The sequence below is a fragment of the Schistocerca americana genome, chromosome 1 (assembly GCF_021461395.2).
Source record: "Schistocerca americana isolate TAMUIC-IGC-003095 chromosome 1, iqSchAmer2.1, whole genome shotgun sequence".
In the NCBI taxonomy this organism is placed as follows: Eukaryota; Metazoa; Arthropoda; class Insecta; order Orthoptera; family Acrididae; genus Schistocerca; species Schistocerca americana.
Window position 1 is genome coordinate 528,297,480 of NC_060119.1, and position 19,428 is coordinate 528,316,907.

A 19,428-nucleotide genomic window follows, 5' to 3' on the forward strand; every position below is an offset into this window, starting at 1 on the left:
GGGATTTATCGACATATAAAACCTACCTTATGGACAGGTAGACAATTTAAGAAAATTCTTTATAGAACGAGCAGAAACTAGCAAAATACACAAAGCAATCACTCATGTAAATACATCGGCTACACCACTGCAATTTCATAACCACTTCTACAACCCTTTAGATCACATAACATCAACAGATACGAAGAAAGTAAATTGGAAAAAGAAAACACTACATGGCAAGCACCCGTATCATCTAACACAGCCACACATTGATCGAGACGCATCCAACACATGGCTAAGAAAAGGCAATATATACAGTGAGACGGAAGGATTCATGATTGCAATACAGGATCAAACAATAAACACCAGATATTACAGCAAGCATATTATTAAAGATCCCAATACCACAACAGATAAATGCAGACTTTGCAAACAACAAATAGAAACAGTAGATCACATCACAAGTGGATGTACAATACTAGCAAATACAGAATACCCCAGAAGACATGACAATGTAGCAAAAATAATACATCAACAGCTTGCCTTACAACATAAACTTATAAAACAACATGTTCCCACATACAAGTATGCACCACAAAATGTACTGGAGAACGATGGATACAAATTATACTGGAACAGAACCATTATAACAGATAAAACAACACCACATAACAAACCTGACATCATACTCACCAATAAAAAGAAGAAATTAACACAACTAATCGAAATATCCATACCCAATACAACAAATATACAAAAGAAAACAGAAGAAAAAATTGAAAAATACATCCAACTGGCTGAGGAAGTCAAGGACATGTGGCATCAGGATAAAGTTGACATTATACCAATTATACTATCAACTACAGGAGTCATACCACACAATATCCACCAGTACATCAATGCAATACAGCTACATCCAAACTTGTAACTACAGAAATCTGTAATTATTGATACATGTTCAATTACTCGAAAGTTCCTAAATGCAATGTAACATATACCGTACAGTTAAAAGGAAGTCACGCTTGATCAAGGTCCGCGTCACCTTCCATTTTTAACCAGTTATAACGTCTGAGACAAGAAAGAAATAATAATAATAGTATTGTGATGCCGTATCTTGTCTTGTGTGAAAGTATCCAGCAGTGTTTGATTAGTGTTGTATATGGAGGGTCTGTAGTTTGTTAGCATCATTGCGTGTTTCCATTATGTCTGATGAAATGCGAAATAAAGGGCGGGCCCATGAATTGGGCTCCAGAATTCCGAACACATCAAGAAAGAAAGCTGGACAAGAAATTGGAAGTGTGCTGACAAATTGCTGTGGCAGTTTGGCAATGATGAACAGTTTAGTCGTGATGTGGATGATATGATTAAACTGGCTCAAACACGTGAATTGTCAACCCACAAGTTATTTTTATCAGACTATAATATTAAAATGTGAATTATCAATCACTTATAAATCTAAATGAACCGGTCTTTGAAAGTTTCTTTCTAGTAATTTAGACCGAGAACCAAACATGACACAAAATTTTGAAGCCCTAACGACATTCATATTTTCAAATAGAATCAGAACCAGAATTTTATTGTCTCATAACATACATGTCAAATCACTGATTTATTGTACAGGAGACTCATCAAGCTTACAACAGTGTGCTCCCTGCCGCCGTTGGATAAGCAGCTGCAGCAGCAAGTCGTATACTCTTAGCTCACTTATTTGTTACATAGTTTAATTCTTAATTTCTTTGTGTGTTTTTGGTATTTGCATTGTTTAATTCATAAATTTCGGGCATATTATAGTATTTGAGAGTTGTAGCATCGCGTTTTAGTACCTGAATAGTGTAAAATCGGGTAATCTCCTTCCGCCGCCGAGCAGTGTGTCAGCAGTGCGCAAGTAGCAGCATTACTGCATTTAATAGGCAATCTTGTATTTTAATAACCATTTAAATTTTGTGTCGATTTGTTTGCGCTCTCTGTAGATTAGTTCAGATGTTCTTTGCACAACAGTTTTTAGCATGGATAGGGACTGCAACCGCTGTGTTCGGATGCAGGCTGAGTTGGCATCCCTTCGCTCTCAGCTTCAGGCAGTGTTGGCTTCGGTCACACAGCTTGAGGCTGTTGCCAATGGGCATCGCAGTGGGGGTCCGGATGGGGGTTTGTCGGGGACTGCCAGCTCGTCCCACGCATCCCCCAATCGGACTACGACTGTGGTTGCCAGGGATACTGCCCGCATTGAGGCTGATCCCTCACCTGTGGTAGAGTGGGAGGTCGTCTCGAGGTGTGGCAGGGGGCGAAAGACATTCCGGAGGCTGAACGGAAGGCCTCTCCAGTTTGTCTGACGAACCGGTTTCAGGCTCTGTCTCAGGCTGATACTGATCTTCGGCCGGACATGGCCTGTTCCAGAGGTTGCCCCTCAGTCTGCAAGATCCGGGCGGTTGCAGAGGGTGGGCTTACTGGTAGTTGGGAGCTCCAACATCAGGCGCGTAATGGGGCCCCTTAGAGATATGGCAGCAAGAGAGGGGAAGAAAACCAATGTGCATTCCAGATGTGGAAAGGGTCCTTCCGGATGCCATGAAGGGTACAGGGTGCACCCATGTGCAGGTGGTCGCTCATGTCGGCACCAATGATGTGTGTCACTATGGATCGGAGGAAATCCTCTCTGACTTCCGGCAGCTATCTGATTTGGTGAAGACTGCCAGTCTCGCTAGCAGGATGAAAGCTGAGCTCACCATCTGCAGCATCGTCAAAAGGACTGACTGCGGACCTTTGGTACAGAGCCGAGTGGAGGGTCTGAATCAGAGGCTAAGACGGTTCTGCGACCGTATGGGCCGCAGATTCCTCGACTTGCGCCATAGGGTGGTGGGGTTTCGGGTTCCGCTGGATAGGTCAGAAGTCCACTACACGCAACAAGCGGCTACACGGGTAGCAGGGGTTGTGTGGCGTGGACTGGGCAGTTTTTTAGGTTAGATGGCCTCGGGCAAGTACAGAAAGGGCAGCAGCCTCAAAGGGTGCGGGGCAAAGTCAGGACATGCGGGGGCCAAGCAGCAATCGGTATTGTAATTGTCAACTGTCGAAGCTGCATTGGTAAAGTACCGGAACTTCAAGCGTTGATAGAAAGCACCGAAGCTGAAATCGTTATAGGTACAGAAAGCTGGCTGAAGCCAGAGATAAATTCTGCCAAAATTTTTACAACGGCACAGACGGTGTTTAGAAAGGATATCTACATCTACATCTACAACTATACTCCGCGAGCCACCTTACGGTGTGTGGCGGAGGGTACTTATTGTACCACTATCTGATCCCCCCTTCCCTGTTACATTCATGAATTGTGCGTGGGAAGAACGACTGCTTGTAAGTCTCCGTATTTGCTCTAATTTCTCAGATCTTTTCGTTGTGATCATTACGCGAGATATATGTGGGCGGTAGTAATATGTTGCCCATCTCTTCCCGGAATGTGCTCTCTCGTAATTTCGATAATAAACCTCTCCGTATTGCGTAACGCCTTTCTTGAAGTGTCCGCCACCGGTGGTGGTGTGTTCGTCGCTGTTAGTAGTAGTTTATCCAGTAGTGAAGTAGAAGTGGATAGTTCCTGTGAATTATTATGGGTGGAGGTTACACTCAACAACTGAGCTAGGTTAATAATTGGCTCCTTTTACCGACCTCCCGACTCAGCAGCATTAGTGGCAGAACAACTGAGAGAAAATTTGGAATACATTTCACATAAATTTTCTCAGCATGTTATAGTCTTAGGTGGAGATTTCAATTTACCAGATATAGACTGGGACACTCAGATGTTTAGGACAGGTGGTAGGGACAGAGCATCGAGTGACATTATACTGAGTGCACTATCCGAAAATTACCTCGAGCAATTAAACAGAGAACTGACTCGTGGAGATAACATCTTGGACCTACTGATAACAAACAGACCCGAACTTTTCGACTCTGTAAGTGCAGAACAGGGAATCAGTGATCATAAGGCCGTTGCAGCATCCCTGAATATGGAAGTTAATAGGAATATAAAAAAAGGGAGGAATGTTTATCTGTTTAGCAAGAGTAATAGAAAGCAGATCAAAACGAAAATTTCTGTTCCGACACTGACAATGTTGAGTGTTTATGGAAAAAGTTCAAGGCAATCGTAAAATGCGTTTTAGACAGGTACGTGCTGAGTAAAACTGTGAAGGACGGAAAAAACCCACCGTGGTTCAACAACAAAGTTAGGAAACTACTGCGAAAGCAAAGAGAGCTTCACTCCAAGTTTGAACGCAGCCAAAACCTCTCAGACAAACAGAAGCTAAACAATGTTAAAGTTAGCGTAAGGAGGGCTATGCGTGAAGCGTTCAGTGAATTCGAAAGTAAAATTCTATGTACCGACTTGACAGAAAATCCAAGGAAGTTCTGGTCTTACGTTGAATCAGTAAGTGGCTCGAAACAGCATATCCAGACACTCCGGGGCGATGATGGCATTGAAACAGAGGATGACACACGTAAAGCTGAAATACTAAACACCTTTTTCCAAAGCTGTTTCACAGAGGAAGACCACGCTGCAGTTCCTTCTCTAAATCCCGGCAAAAGCGAAAAAATGGCTGACATCGAAATAAGTGTCCAAGGAATAGAAAAGCAAGTGGAATCACTCTACAGAGGAAAGTCCACTGGACCTGACGGGATACCAATTCGATTCTACACAGAGTACGCGAAAGAACTTGCCCCCCTTCTAACAGCCATGTACCGCAAGTCTCTAGAGCAACGGAGGGTTCCAAATGATTGGAAAAGAGCACAGATAGTCCCAGTCTTCAAGAAGGGTCGTCGAGCAGATGCGCAAAACTATAGACCTATATCTCTGACGTCGATCTGTTGTAGAATTTTAGAACATGTTTTTTGCTCGAGTATCATGTCGTTTTTGGAAACTCAGAATCTACTATGTAGGAATCAACATGGATTCCGGAAACAGCGATCGTGTGAGACCCAACTCGCTTTATTTGTTCATGAGACCCAGAAAATATTAGATACAGGCTCCCAGGTAGATGCTATTTTTCTTGACTTCCGGAAGGCGTTCGATACAGTTCCGCACTGTCGCCTGATAAACAAAGTAAGAGCCTACGGAATATCAGACCAGCTGTGTGGCTGGATTGAAGAGTTTTTAGCAAACAGAACACAGCATGTTGTTATCAATGGAGAGACATCTACAGACGTTAAAGTAACCTCTGGCGTGCCACAGGAGAGTGTTACGGGACCATTGCTTTTCACAATATGTATATAAATGACCTAGTAGATAGTGTCGGAAGTTCCATGCGGCTTTTCGCGGATGATGCTGTAGTATACAGAGAAGTTGCAGCATTAGAAAATTGTAGCGAAATGCAGGAAGATCTGTAGCGGATAGGCACTTGGTACAGGGAGTGGCAACTGACCCTTAACATAGACAAATGTAATGTATTGCGAATACATAGAAAGAAGGATCCTTTATTGTATGATTATATGATAGCGAAACAAACACTGGTAGCAGTTACTTCTGTAAAATATCTGGGAGTATGCGTGCAGAACGATTTGAAGTGGAATGATCATATAAAATTAATTGTTGGTAATGTGGGTACCAGGTTGAGATTCATTGGGAGAGTCCTTAGAAAATGTAGTCCATCAACAAAGGAGGTGGCTTACAAAACACTCATTCGACCTATACTTGAGTATTGCTCATCAGTGTGGGATCCGTATCAGATCGGGTTGACGGAGGAGATAGAGAAGATCCAAAGAAGAGCGGCGCGTTTCGTCACAGGGTTACGGAGATATTTAGCAAACTCAAGTGGCAGACTCTGCAAGAGAGGCGCTCTGCATCGCGGTGTAGCGTGCTCGCCAGGTTTCGAGAGGGTGCGTTTCTGGATGAGGTATCGAATATATTGCTTCCCCCTACTTATACCTCCCGAGGAGATCACGAATGTAAAATTAGAGAGATTCGAGCGCGCACGGAGGCTTTCAGACAGTCGTTCTTCCCACGAACCATACGCGACTGGAATAGAAAGGGAGGTAATGACAGTGGCACATAAAGTGCCCTCCGCCACACACCGTTGGGTGGCTTGCGGAGTATAAATGTAGGTGTAGATGTAGAACTGTAATAGGTTGTACATGGAATACAACATTTACTGGAACTATTACTTTTATCCTGCTCAAATGGTCAGATTATCATTAAAAAATTCATCAGTAGAGTCGTAGCATTTTTGTACCAGAGTGCTATATAATTTTCCTTTTCTGAAACAGTATCAATCTTTGGAAAATTCTATTTTAACTTCTTGTATATTTTTATTCCCATATATTGTGGGGTCTGCACGTAAAGATTGAGTCTATGTGTAGGAAGCATGAAACTTCTTTGTTTATAGTTTCATATCCACGATGGAAGTTATTTGGAGCAAACAATTCTGGCTTATTATTTGTGAAAAGAATAATTTCATATAAATATAGTGAGGGGACACTTAGTATATTTATGTCTCTTGATAGTGGCCGACAAGATTCTCTTGGCTTTGCACTACATGTATTCATTATATTTTTTTTTTTTTTCTGCAAAGTTGATATTTTTGTCAGATCACTTGCATTTCCCCAAATGACAATGCCATATCTCACTATTTCCTCAAAGTAGCTATGGTAGAGTATCTTTTTCATGTCTATGCAGTGACATTGGTTGAGATTGACATAGCAAATACCAGGCTGTTCATTTTATTTTTTAAATAGTCTATACTTGAGGACCATGACAGATTTATGTCCAGCTGCATTCCTAAGAATTTAACACGTTCTGCTTTGTTTGGTTCCAGGCATAATTTGAATATCATTTATTTTTGACTGTTTTGTCTTAAACTGCATAAGCTGTGTTTCTGGAATATTTAGTTTTAGGTCATTTAGATGGAACCACACATCCAGATTTTTGGGAGTCTTTGGCATTTTTGGGAATTTCTTCTGCATTTTTATTTTCTATCAGTACTGATGTGTCATCAGCGCATAAAACTGATTGATGATTTATATTTATGGATAAGCCATGTATGTAAAAGAGAACTGTATTGGGCCTAGAATTGATACTAGTGGTACCCCTTATGAGACAGTTCTCCATTTCAAGGAACATTTTCCTTTGTCTAGTGTTATGACTATCCTTTGCTGCCTCTTTCTCAAATATGGCTTACACCACTGTAAGGCACTGACTCCGTACTTTTGCATTTTATGTAATAATAGTGTTTCACACAGTTGAACACTTAAGATAAGTTACAGAAGATTATTGCAACTTTTTGTGATTTCTCTAAGGCGGAACTAACTTTATATGTACATTCAGTAATTGTATAAATTGTACTTTTGCATTTTTGAGGTTACATTGAATTTGTTACAAAAATTTTGAATCTGGATTGCAACGATCATTTCAAATATTTTAGAAAACACGGGAAGAAGGGAAATTGGATGGTAGTTTCTCATATCTTCTTTAGAGTCTTTTTAAAATAATGATATTTATATTTCTGCATATTTTAGAACATCCGGAAAGTAGCCTTCTTCAAGCAATTTATTAATTATTTCAGACAGTGGGTGTGCGATTGTATTTGAAGCTACTTTGATTAACTAGAGGGCAACTCTAATGACAGGTTCACAGCTGCTGTCTTCTCAAATAAAAAATAAAGGTAACTTAAAACTTGGAAGACAGAAGTTAATACACTGAAAGTACAACAAGTGATTAGTCTTCTGGTGGAGGGTGTATCTGTCTGTCATCCGGGTATGTCCAATTTCAGCTCTCTTAGGACAACTTGATGCAACTGGATTGGAAGAATGCCAGCTCATCAATAAGAAATGTTACTGGAGTGCACTCTGTTGTGTTTGTCCTACAGTTCTGTGCAGCTGACAAGGGGTGTAGCTGGCAAGGAGCTGCTAGCTGTGTTATGAAAGAGATGGAGCTTATTTAGCACACTTTTTGTGACTGTGCATGGTACTCAACATGCATGTCACATACTTTAATATTTTGTGTATTACTTGTGAATTCTGGCAGTGGCTAATGGCTCTGGATGACTTAGCTGTAGTTGTCATACAAAATGTGACAACACAATTGCATACCATCTTCACACAGCAATATTAGTTCTTGTAAGTAGAGAACAGGCACTTGAAATCATAAGCAGCTTACATTGAAGAAGATTAAATATGGCGTCCAACTAGATACTGAGCTCTCATTTCCTGAATTTTTTGTACAGAGCTAAAATTTTATGCTGCTCATTGCTTTGCTTCACATGATTATTTATTTAAGCATATTTTATATTTATCGTGTTGGTGGTATTTGATTTTACTTTTGTCTATGTTGATGCTACTGTGATCTGATTTTGATATTTAAATTTTGAGTGTGCTTTGAAGTCAGATGGTGGATACATATCTTTTGTCACAGGTCTTGAATGTAACATTTGGTTACATAGAGCTACTCAAGAGAAAGGGTGCTTCATTCAGTATTTATGAGGAACTTAAGGCTTCTGAGGACATGGATTTTCGATTTGCAGGAGAAGTCAATGCATCTGAATATGTTGAACGCCTTGTTGAAGCAATGCATTATTACCCACCTGAGGATTACCTGACAGGCAGTGAGCTCTATTTTGAATACAATCCAAAGGTCTGTGTATATGTCCAATTACCTTGTGCAATATGTGATTATAAATGAGAATTTTTTTTTACTTACGTTCTGTATTACATGTGTATGTTTGGTTTGTTTAATCATAATTGAGGCTCATGCTTTAAATACAAAGGTGCAAGTTAATAAAACTTCTTACTGTGAAACATGCACACAGTCGCTCTGTCTCATCCTTTCCCCACCTGTAAGCCCAACTAAAAATGAATTGTTGCGCTAGATGGAATAGGAAGATATGGGAAGACAAGGTGTAATGAAGAAGATATGGATAGAGTAGGAATTAGAGAGACCTCCCTCATTTGCATGTTGCACATATGAATGGAGGGAGGAGGTGGGGTCAAGTAGAGCAAACTAAACAGAGGCCATTAAGAAAACAAGGTTGAGGATGCAAGGTGATAACATATAAGTTATCCAAAGAATGTTGTAGGATGAGAATATAGAAGTAGCAAATATAAATAAAGTGAATGAAAGGAAAGAGTGTGAAGCATAAGGGATCTGTTTCTGAATGAGGAAGACTTTTGCAACATCTTCAGCATGTTGAGAAAGAAATTGCTTATCTTTGCATATATATATAAAGTATCACTGTGTGTAAAGACTGTAAGGAAGGGACTTCTTGATATTTAATGGGTGGTAATGATCAAAGTGCATATATTTGTGGTGGCTGATTATACAGGGGGGAGAAAAATTGTGTCATGAAATATTAACCCTGGATAGCCGATGTCAGTAGGAACCAAAATTACTAATTTTTTAACTATGGAAACTTGGCGCCATATGCTCTGATTGGCTGTGGGGATTGCCCTGTTGCCGTTTGTCGGTTGACAGGCAGCGCTATGGTTGTTGGTTCCCACATACAAACGTCCCTCGTCCCCGTCACTGCCCCAATGTGTTGAATAGGTCTTGCTGTTTGTCTCCACCTCACATTATAGGCGTTCACATGTAAGCTTCGCTTCGGAGCATACACACGTCACCTGCGATTTAGTCATACAGTAAGCATTGCAGCACAGTATTCGTTTGAAGAACAATGAGATATGGTTTTTGTTTATGGGCTATCTGACAGTAATGCGCATGAAGCTCGACGGTTGTGTGAGGAACAATACCCAACAAGACGCCACCCAAAACCACAAATGTTTACAGCAATTCACCGGTGACCTGACAAAACAGGCTCATTAGCGGGATATCTTGGTGATACTGGAAGACTTCGAACACAACGGGATGCTGCATTTGAAGATACTGTTCCCTAGTGCTTCAAGGAAGCACCTACGACATGTACTCAAGCGATTGCACACAACATGGGGGTCACTCATCAGTTAGTCTGGGAGGTTTTGAGGAATGACGGCCAGCATCCATTTAGTTCTCATCCTGTCCAAGACCTAAATCCTGTGGCGGACTATGAACACAGGGTAGGGTTTTGCCAGTGGTTTCTGAAATGTGTTGCACGAGATCCTGACTACCCCACCATTGTGTTGTTTACCAATGAGTGCATCTTCCATCAGGATGGCCTTTACAACGGTCAAAACGTTCATTACTGGGCAAGGGGAAGTCCTCACATCACATACGTCCACTGACACCAGGAACGATTTTCGCTCAACATTTGTGCAGGCACTGTGGGTGACCATCTGATTGGGCCGGTCCGTCTACCTCCTTGACTTACAGGTGCAAATTACTTTCATGTTTTGCAAGAAACTCTACCCGGCCTGCTGGAAGATGTTCCCCTGGACATATGGCTACGTATGTGGTTGCAGCATGATGGGGCACCCTCACATAACAGTCGTCCTGTGCGCGGATATTTGAATGAACTCTTCGACAGCTGGGTTATTGGCAGAGGTGCTCATAGGTCATGGCCCAGTGATCGCCAGACCTCGTGCCATCAGACTTTTTCCTTCCAGGTTCTAGTTCACCTGCCAGGATGTTAACCACGTTGAAACAAAGGGGAATTAATGGATCGCATGCCGCCAATCACATCAGGGCAATGCCAAGAATCTTTGAAAGAGTTCAGCAAAACACTGTTCAACGTTTCAGAACTTGTGTCGCATCAGAGGGTTGCCATTTCGAGCACCTGCTTTAAGTAAACAATGTCCTAGCTACAAAAAAAGCCCTTTTCAGGGCCAACACTATTTATAAAAGACTTTCTGTATGCAAACTATCAGCTGTTGACGGGTTGGTTCCTGGTACTTCTTATCATGAAACTACAATGGATGTGTCGGGACGCCAGCAGGTTTGCACCCAGAGTGGAATGCTGGTGCACTACCACCGAGCCTCTGGCAGGCAAAGCATTCTCGGTCATGCGTTGTCCAGAGCATCCGGCAACAGGGCAATCCTGCGGCTAATTGGAGCATGTAGGGCCAAGTTTCCGTACTTTAAAAATTGTGTGTCGTCGTCCTACACAACATTAGTAATTTTGGTTCCTACTGGCATCAGCTATCCAGGGTTAAAATTTCGTCACACAAATTTTCTCCACCCTGTATATGAATTTATTAAACAGACGGAGGACAGGGTCCAGGAAGGCAGCTAATTGATCTGAAGTGAAGTGATTAGACAGAAGGTATTGAGGTACTGGTGCAATGAAACAGGCTGTCTTAGCTGTAATATTCTAAAGATATTGTCACTGATTCTGTTAACCAGATGAGATGTGTGGGATAGTTAGGAAGACTTCTTCATACATCACACCATCATAATGAATTTGTCATGTTGGCCTAGCATATAATGAATTTGTTATCTTGACCTGATAGGAAGTAGACTTTCAAATGGAATTAAGTTAAGTCAAACGTTAGATGTGCAGCCAGTGGTTTGAGAATGAATGCACTGTTTCAAAACTTGTCATTATTAAAGATTATGTGCAACTCTGACAGGAAAGTAAATAAATAATAAAAACAGAGTGATAGCTTGAAAGCTTAAGCAACTGGCATGTTGTTGGCTTTTCTCATTTTCATTTATTGAAATTGTTGTACCTTTCCTAATTCACAGTCATTTCTCATAGTATTGATATTTTAACATATAAATAGCTACACGCACAGCAAACTTTAGTTGTTAAATTAGATACTCAAAAACTACAGTTTACAAAGATGATTAATGTAATTTTTTATTGTTGCATTTCAAAATTTAATAAACTTTTAATATCAGAACAAGGATGTTTGGTTTCCAGGAAACGTATTTACTTGACAGTGAAAACCTTAATTATAAGTTCTCAAAGGAAAGCTCTGAAAAGTTAATCCACATTTTTCTGTATTTTAATTTTAGGCAATAGAAGACTGTATAAGGCTGATGAGCCCAGATACAGTTAATGTACTAATACTGACAACAGATAGCTCAATTAATTTTGATAAAGAAGAACCGTGGTTTAAAGCACAATATCGTTGTGACGGTGAGTGTATCATTGTAGAAAATTTTAGTGTCTCTACAATTCCATATCGGAAAGTTGTGATATACAAGAGTTTTATGCTGATTGATGTTATCATATTACTAGAGCTATATGGGCTTATTATTTCTGCAGCATATAGCCACAGCCGTTTTTGTTTAACCATAGAGGAACCAGCTATCACAATTATGTGGTCTAGTGCATGAACCTGTTAACCCAAAGAATTTTACTTCCGAAATATTTAATAAAATGAAAACTGGTAATATTTTGCTGCTGCTGCTCTGGTGTTTGTTGATGGTACTTTGCTCCTCCATCAAAAATTCTTGATGTTGTTCAGATATCAATTGACACAGATTCCACAGTTCCTTCAATTAAGCTGCACTGATTAGTAGGTGGTATTGGTGGAGAATGGTTAGACATGTTCTAAGTATATTACCTTTCTATGCTTGTTAAATCCTTTGCATTGTTCCATTTCTGGATTGTGTGAATATGCAATTCAGTATTTTCCTGAATATGCAAAGCTGCATTTTCCTGATAAGTGGTGGATAATCATGATGCTTGGAGACTTTTGTATTCTCATAATGTTGTTATCAGTGTCTTTCTTCCTAAATATTAGACGGTTCTTCATATTTTCAACTGACATTAACTCAACCTGGGCCATTTGTTTTAATGAAAAGGCTGTTTCATTTTTCGTGTTTCTACTATTTTTTGCCAACCTTCTGGTGTATATACAGCAGGTATTTTTTGTTTTCTTTTTTTCTGCAACACAAAAGTCACAGTTACAAGATAAGAATGTATGCCCAGGTATTTTCCATTGTATGAAGTAATATCCATACGTGAACAACAAAGTACCAAAAGGATACCAAATTCACATTTTTGTTTAGGCTTCTATGTGACTCTGGCAAAGTGATTACCGTAAGTGTTTCGCTTCTTTTGGTCGTTCTCATTGTTTGAGGTATGTATGTAAATGTGACAGTACTTCCTGTGATCCCCAGCCAGCAATATGCTCGGATCACATATGCGTGTGGGATTCTTCTTTAGAGTTGTGGACACAAAAGGTTTTGTGTCCACGATTTCCTGGCATGAAATGTGATACTTGTGAGAATGTGTAGAGTTGTAGGCTGTGCTGTGTATCAAAAGTTGTTATGAGAAGTGTTTCACTTTGAGCAGCTTTCTCAAAATCATTTTTCGTTTGCATTTGGGCTTTTTCAGCTTTTTGAAGGTGCAGTCCTTCTTTACTCTGAGGATGGTCCTTTTCTCTGTTTCTTCCTAGAGACATTTATAGCAAGTCACACAGTTTACAAGTGTCTAAACTGAGTTTGCTGAAATGTAAATTAAATTCTGTTCTGAAAATGCATGTGAAGAAGGTGGATGTTTTTGGTTCTTGTGCATTACCAGTGGTTTCTTGCACAAGAGAAGGCTTAGCTACAAATACACACAACCACTAGTGGCCTCTGGGCGTGAGACTGAAAACTGATATAACTCCATTATTTAGCAAATGATGGCAGATGGCGTTAGCAGTCACTCAGTTGCATGAACTCAGTTTTTTGATGTGGGTCACAAGGTTTATACACTGGCCACAGAATTGTATTCATATTCAAAGAGTGTTAACTGATGATTGATTTTAAATTAATTTTCTTTTTGGTCCTTTAAAAATTTCCAACATTTTGACCTTTTTTTTAATTTAAGCAGATCCATTTGGTTTTTGCTACTGAGTAATTTTGTATGAGCTTGGTATTAAAATTTATTCAAACTTAATCAATGGCCATTTTTCAATGTCAAATCATTTTTAAGAAAACTTTCTGTCGAAACTTTATTTCTTTGTTGTATTTATGTCCAACAGCAGAATTGAAACTTAACTATTGATATTTTGTACTATGATGAATGAATGATTAACTGATTGCTTACTAATTCTGTTTAAGATATTCCAACTGAGTGGATAGAAAACTGGAAGAACCAGGAACCACACACAAGTTTTGACCTACCAGAACCCAACATGTTTCTGCCAACAGACTTTGAGATCGTGGAACATGACGACCCAGTTCCAGGTGCTCCAGTATGCATACGAGCAGATGACTGGACAGAGGTGTGGTACAGACCAGATGACAAGTTCAATAAGCCTCTCACGTACATATATTGCAGTGTTTCTTCACCTATGGCATCAATCTCAGCTTACAAGTTAGTACTCATCAACAATATGTAATCATTTTTTGTGGCAGAATTATTTAACTGTCTGGACCCTGAATGTGTGTGAACAAAGAATATTTAGTCATTAACTGCTGAAGAAAGGCCCCCTCCAGACTTCTCCATACATTACAGTCTTCAGTCAAATGCATCCCTTGTGCTTCTGGACATTTTGTAAAGTAATCTACATCCCTTTCATTAGATTGTGCCTCAGTCTATTTCTGTCATTTGAAATCCAGCAGATTACTTCCTTGGCTCATTGACAATCCGGGGGCTTTGCATAATGCACCTCATCGATTTGTTTCAGTTTCATTATAGTCATAATTACATCTTATCTCCAAGTTGCTTTCGTATGCATTTATTGCTTACCCTGCTTCCTTATCCATTTATTTTTTTCTCATATCTCTTAGTTATTCTCATCATCCAACTCTCCATTGATTGCTAAACAGTGCTGAGAACCTGTGTGTTATTTGCTGGTAAGGCTCTGTGGTGTAATTTTTTTTTTTTGACAGATTAGTAATTCAGTTTTGACAACCCTATTTATTTACCAAAAACTTTCAGGCCCATTTGTACTCTTTTGATAATTTGGTTTGCTGTCCAAAGAGTTGTTGTCTTCAACTGCCCTCAATACAGAAAACTCATAAACTGATTATGCAGTTTTCTCTTTAATATGTTTGTTATTCAGTGAAACGTAACAGTTACATTTTTTACTTTATTTATTACTTTATTACTATATCTTCGTCATTTATGAGCCATGGCTGGACAGACTGCGTCACAAATACAATGTTTATCAACTAACATTTATACAACACCATGTACAAAATTTATATTACAAATAAAAGAAAATATTTATGCAGTGCACAAAAACACATAGAACATAGAGAAAATGAAATATAACTAAACAGGAAAGTAGAACTTCATAGCAGCAAATGAAACTACCATAAAGCAAAATGTTTACAAAACCATGTAGATCACACACACAAAGTTTCGTTTTGGCAAAATATGTACTTTAAGTAAGACACAAAATTAAATGTGCAGTTAACTAAGAACATAAAAAGAAGATTTAATTTAGGCAAAATTATATATAAAACATAACAATATTTATTATTTTGTCCATTCACTAGAACCACTGTTGAAAAACTCTTCCAAGGAATATAGTGGATGTTGTTTCAAGTTCTGAGCAATTTTTTTCCGAAATAATTCAGGTGGCAGGGATTTGACTTCTGGAGGCAGTTGATTGTACATTTTTAGGGCGACTCTTGGAAAGCTGTCTTGTGTGCTTGATAGGCGACACCTTAGCACTTCAATGTTCCTCTTACGAGTGTCATGATTATGTATTTCTTGTCTTATGCTAAAATTCCTTTGATTTTCTTTTATATAAATGAGGCAGAAAAACACATACTGGCTAAAAACAGTCATTATGCGTAGCCTGGTGAAAATGGGCTTACAGTGGTCCAGTCTTTTGCTAGAGGATATGATCAAAGATGATGTGACTTACCATACAAAAGCGCTGGCAAGTCGATAGAAACACAAACAGACACATACATACACACAAAATTCAAACTTTCTCAACAAACTGTTGCCTCATCAGGAAAGAGGGAAGGAGAGGGAAAGACGAAAGGATGTGGGTTTTAAGGGAGAGGGTAAGGAGTCATTCCAATCCCGGGAGCGGAAAGACTTACCTTAGGGGGGAAAAAAGGACGGGTATACCCCTAAGGTAAGTATTTCCGCTCCCGGGATTGGAATGACTCCTTACCCTCTCCCTTAAAACCCACATCCTTTCGTCTTTCCCTCTCCTTCCCTCTTTCCTGATGAGGCAACAGTTTGTTGCGAAAGCTTGGATTTTGTGTGTATGTTTGTGTTTGTTTGTGTGTCTGCCGACCTGCCAGCACTTTCATTTGGTAAGTCACATCATCTTTGTTTTTAGATATATTTTTCCTACGTGGAATGTTTCCCTCTATTATAACCATATATATATATATCTAAAAACAAAGATGATGTGACTTACCAAATGAAAGTGCTGGCAGGTCGACAGAAACACAAACAAACACAAACATACACACAAAATTCAAGCTTTCGCAACAAACTGTTGCCTCATCAGGAAAGAGGGAAGGAGAGGGGAAGACGAAAGGAAGTGGGTTTTAAGGGAGAGGGTAAGGAGTCATTCCAATCCCGGGAGCGGAAAGACTTACCTTAGGGGGAAAAAAGGACAGGTATACACTCGCACACACGCACATATCCATCCACACATATACAGACATATATGTCTGCTTGTGTCTGTATATGTGTGGATGGATATGTGTGTGTGTGTGCGAGTGTATACCCGTCCTTTTTTCCCCCTAAGGTAAGTCTTTCCGCTCCCGGGATTGGAATGACTCCTCACCCTCTCCCTTAAAACCCACATCCTTTCGTCTTTCCCTCTCCTTCCCTCTTTCCTGATGAGGCAACAGTTTGTTGCGAAAGCTTGAATTTTGTGTGTATGTTTGTGTTTCTGTTGACCTGCCAGCACTTTCATTTGGTAAGTCACATCATCTTTGTTTTTAGATATATTTTTCCTACGTGGAATGTTTCCCTCTATTGTAACCATATATATATATATATATATATATATATATATATATATATATATATATATAGAGGGAAACATTCCACGTGGGAAAAATTATATATAAAAACAAAGATGAGGTGACTTACCGAACGAAAGCGCTGGCAGGTCGATAGACACACAAACAAACACAAACATACACACAAAATTCAAGCTTTCGCAACAAACTGTTGCCTCATCAGGAAAGAGGGAAGGAGAGGGGAAGACGAAAGGAAGTGGGTTTTAAGGGAGAGGGTAAGGAGTCATTCCAATCCCGGGAGCGGAAAGACTTACCTTAGGGGGAAAAAAGGACAGGTATACACTCGCACACACGCACATATCCATCCACACACACACACACACACACACACACACACACATATATATATATATATATATATATATATATATATATATATATATATATATATATATATTATAGCAACACATCTTTGCAGCCTGAGGAGTGTCCCCACAACAACAATCCATAGCTAATGTGGCTGTGGAAGAGTCCATGGTGTGAGAAACTGCTCAGTTATCACCCTCTTCAGCATCCTCAGGAGGTATATCACACGAGAAAGTTTGGTGCATACATATGCAGTGTGATCATTCATGGAGAGTTTGCTGTCAATCTTGAAGCCCAGTAGTCTGACAGTCTCCATATTTTCTTGCTCTTCAATGTTGGTTAGATTGCATATCAAATGTTGGGTTTTTTCTTCATTAATCGTCATTTTATTTATGATGAACCATTCTTTTATTTCTTCAAACATCGAATTTGATGCATCAAGAGCTTCTGTGGCTGTATGTCCTTTGGCAATAAGGGTAGTGTCATCTGCAAACTGCAACATTTGTCTATTACAGCTCGTATCATTGAAATATATGAGGAATAGGAGAGGTCCTAAGACTGATCCTTGGGGCACTCCATGTTCTAGTTTTTGTTCAAGAGAAGTTGCTCCGTGCACTGATACTACCTGCTTTCGGTTTTCCAAATAAGATTGGAGTGTTGGTAGAATAACACCTCCAACACCATAGCATCTTAACTTGGCTATTAGTGTTGTGTGTGAGATGCAATCAAAGGCTTTGCTGAGGTCACAGAGTGTCAGTGCCACACTCTCTCTCTCTTCAAAACTCTGTCGAAATGTTTTTAATAAGTCCAGTATGGTTGTCACTGTTAATCTCCCTTTGCGGAATCCGTGCTGATGCTTTGGAATAAGTTGTTTTCCTCAAAGTAATTCAGTTTCTGGCAGTACATCACAGACTCAGTAACTTGGGCTATTACTGGTACCACTGAGATTGGTTTGAAGCTGGACACCTCGCATGGATCCCCCTTCTCATATATTGGTACTGTGCGCGCCAGTTTAAGGAAGTCTGGGAAGACACCAGAAGATAGACATTTGTTTGTTACTATGGTTAGTGGCTGAGCTAATTCTGCAATAACTTTCTTTAGCAGTGTGCAGGACATGCCATAGATGTCTACACTGTGAGTGTTTGTAGGAGTTCACAATTTTTATCGTGTCTTCAGGGTGTACTTCCTTCCAGTTTTTAATACTGCAACTGTCTGCATTTATTATGTTTGCAGTCGGATCTAGGTCAGAGTGTGTAATTTCACTCACTGTCTTTCCACTATTCTGACAAAATATTCATTGAAGTCATCAGGGCTACATGAATTTAAGCAGGAGGTGCTTTCTGTTCTCATTTACAAGATTCCAGGCAGCTTTACAAGGATTTTGGGCCTCTTTACTGTATGTATCATTATATTTCTTTTTTGCATCCTCTACTGCTTTCCTATAAGCTTTTTTGGCTTTTAGGTAGTTGTGGTGATGTAATTCTTTAGCTGGAATGTCTAAAGCTGATATCATTCGGTCCTTGCACATTGTTACAATACACTTCAATTTGTTGAGCTCGGGTGTGTACCATTGTTTCACATTGATACCTTTCTGCCTGCCTTGTGATTTGTCCACAGGATTCTTCACTGGTCTTACCGGAAACATGTCATCAAATATTGCTTTTAAGGTTTGTAGCAGACATAAGAAAGAATCACTGCCTACTAACTCTGCAATTTTTTGCTGCCAGTTTACACAAGACAGAGCTTCTTTGAGATCATTTAGTCTCTCTTCTTTAACAAATCTTCTTCTGAATGAGTAGTTTGAATGCCATGTGCTTATCTGCAGCTTGCTCCTCATACTGGTTTCCATTACTAGCGCACAGTGATCTGCTGTCATAGGTTCAACTACACTGAATTTATAATCCCAGATGTTGAGTTGGTGATTATGGTATCCAGGTACGCACCACCTCTTGTTGGGAGCTTATTTGCAATAAACAACCCATAACTGGCAATTAATCTCATAAAGACCCCCTCTCTGGCATCTCCATCACCTATGTGTATGTTGAAATCTCCACACAGTGTGATTTTTGACTTTAGGCGTGTTAGGTAACGCAAACAGTTCTCCATATGTCCAATAAAGTTCTCAAAGTTACCATCTGGTGAATGGTACACAGCAACAACAACTAAATCAATATTTGTTTATAACAGTGCAGCTAATTCAAGATCAAAATCCACACAAAAACTGCTTAAATCAATTTCCTTGATGTTATGATCTCTGTTGGCATACACAGAGACCCCACTGCGGGTTGCAGTTCTTCGAAACCAAGCACTGGCCATGTCTAAGTATTCAACAGATTTATAGAAATCACCTTCTGCTTCAGCTA

General features: G+C 39.7%; 1 protein-coding gene across 3 annotated transcripts in view; it reads left to right on the forward strand.

Moving 5' to 3' along the window:
- LOC124605368 (nardilysin) overlaps positions 1-19,428 on the forward strand; it is a 391,451-nt gene that overhangs the window by 181,770 nt on the left and 190,253 nt on the right. For all 3 annotated transcript variants that reach the window (XM_047137001.1, XM_047137018.1, XM_047137009.1), the window contains exons 10-12: positions 8,363-8,581; positions 11,834-11,957; positions 13,874-14,129. In XM_047137001.1, coding sequence (XP_046992957.1) covers positions 8,363-8,581; positions 11,834-11,957; positions 13,874-14,129 — 599 coding nt within the window. The remainder of the gene's footprint in view (positions 1-8,362; positions 8,582-11,833; positions 11,958-13,873; positions 14,130-19,428) is intronic.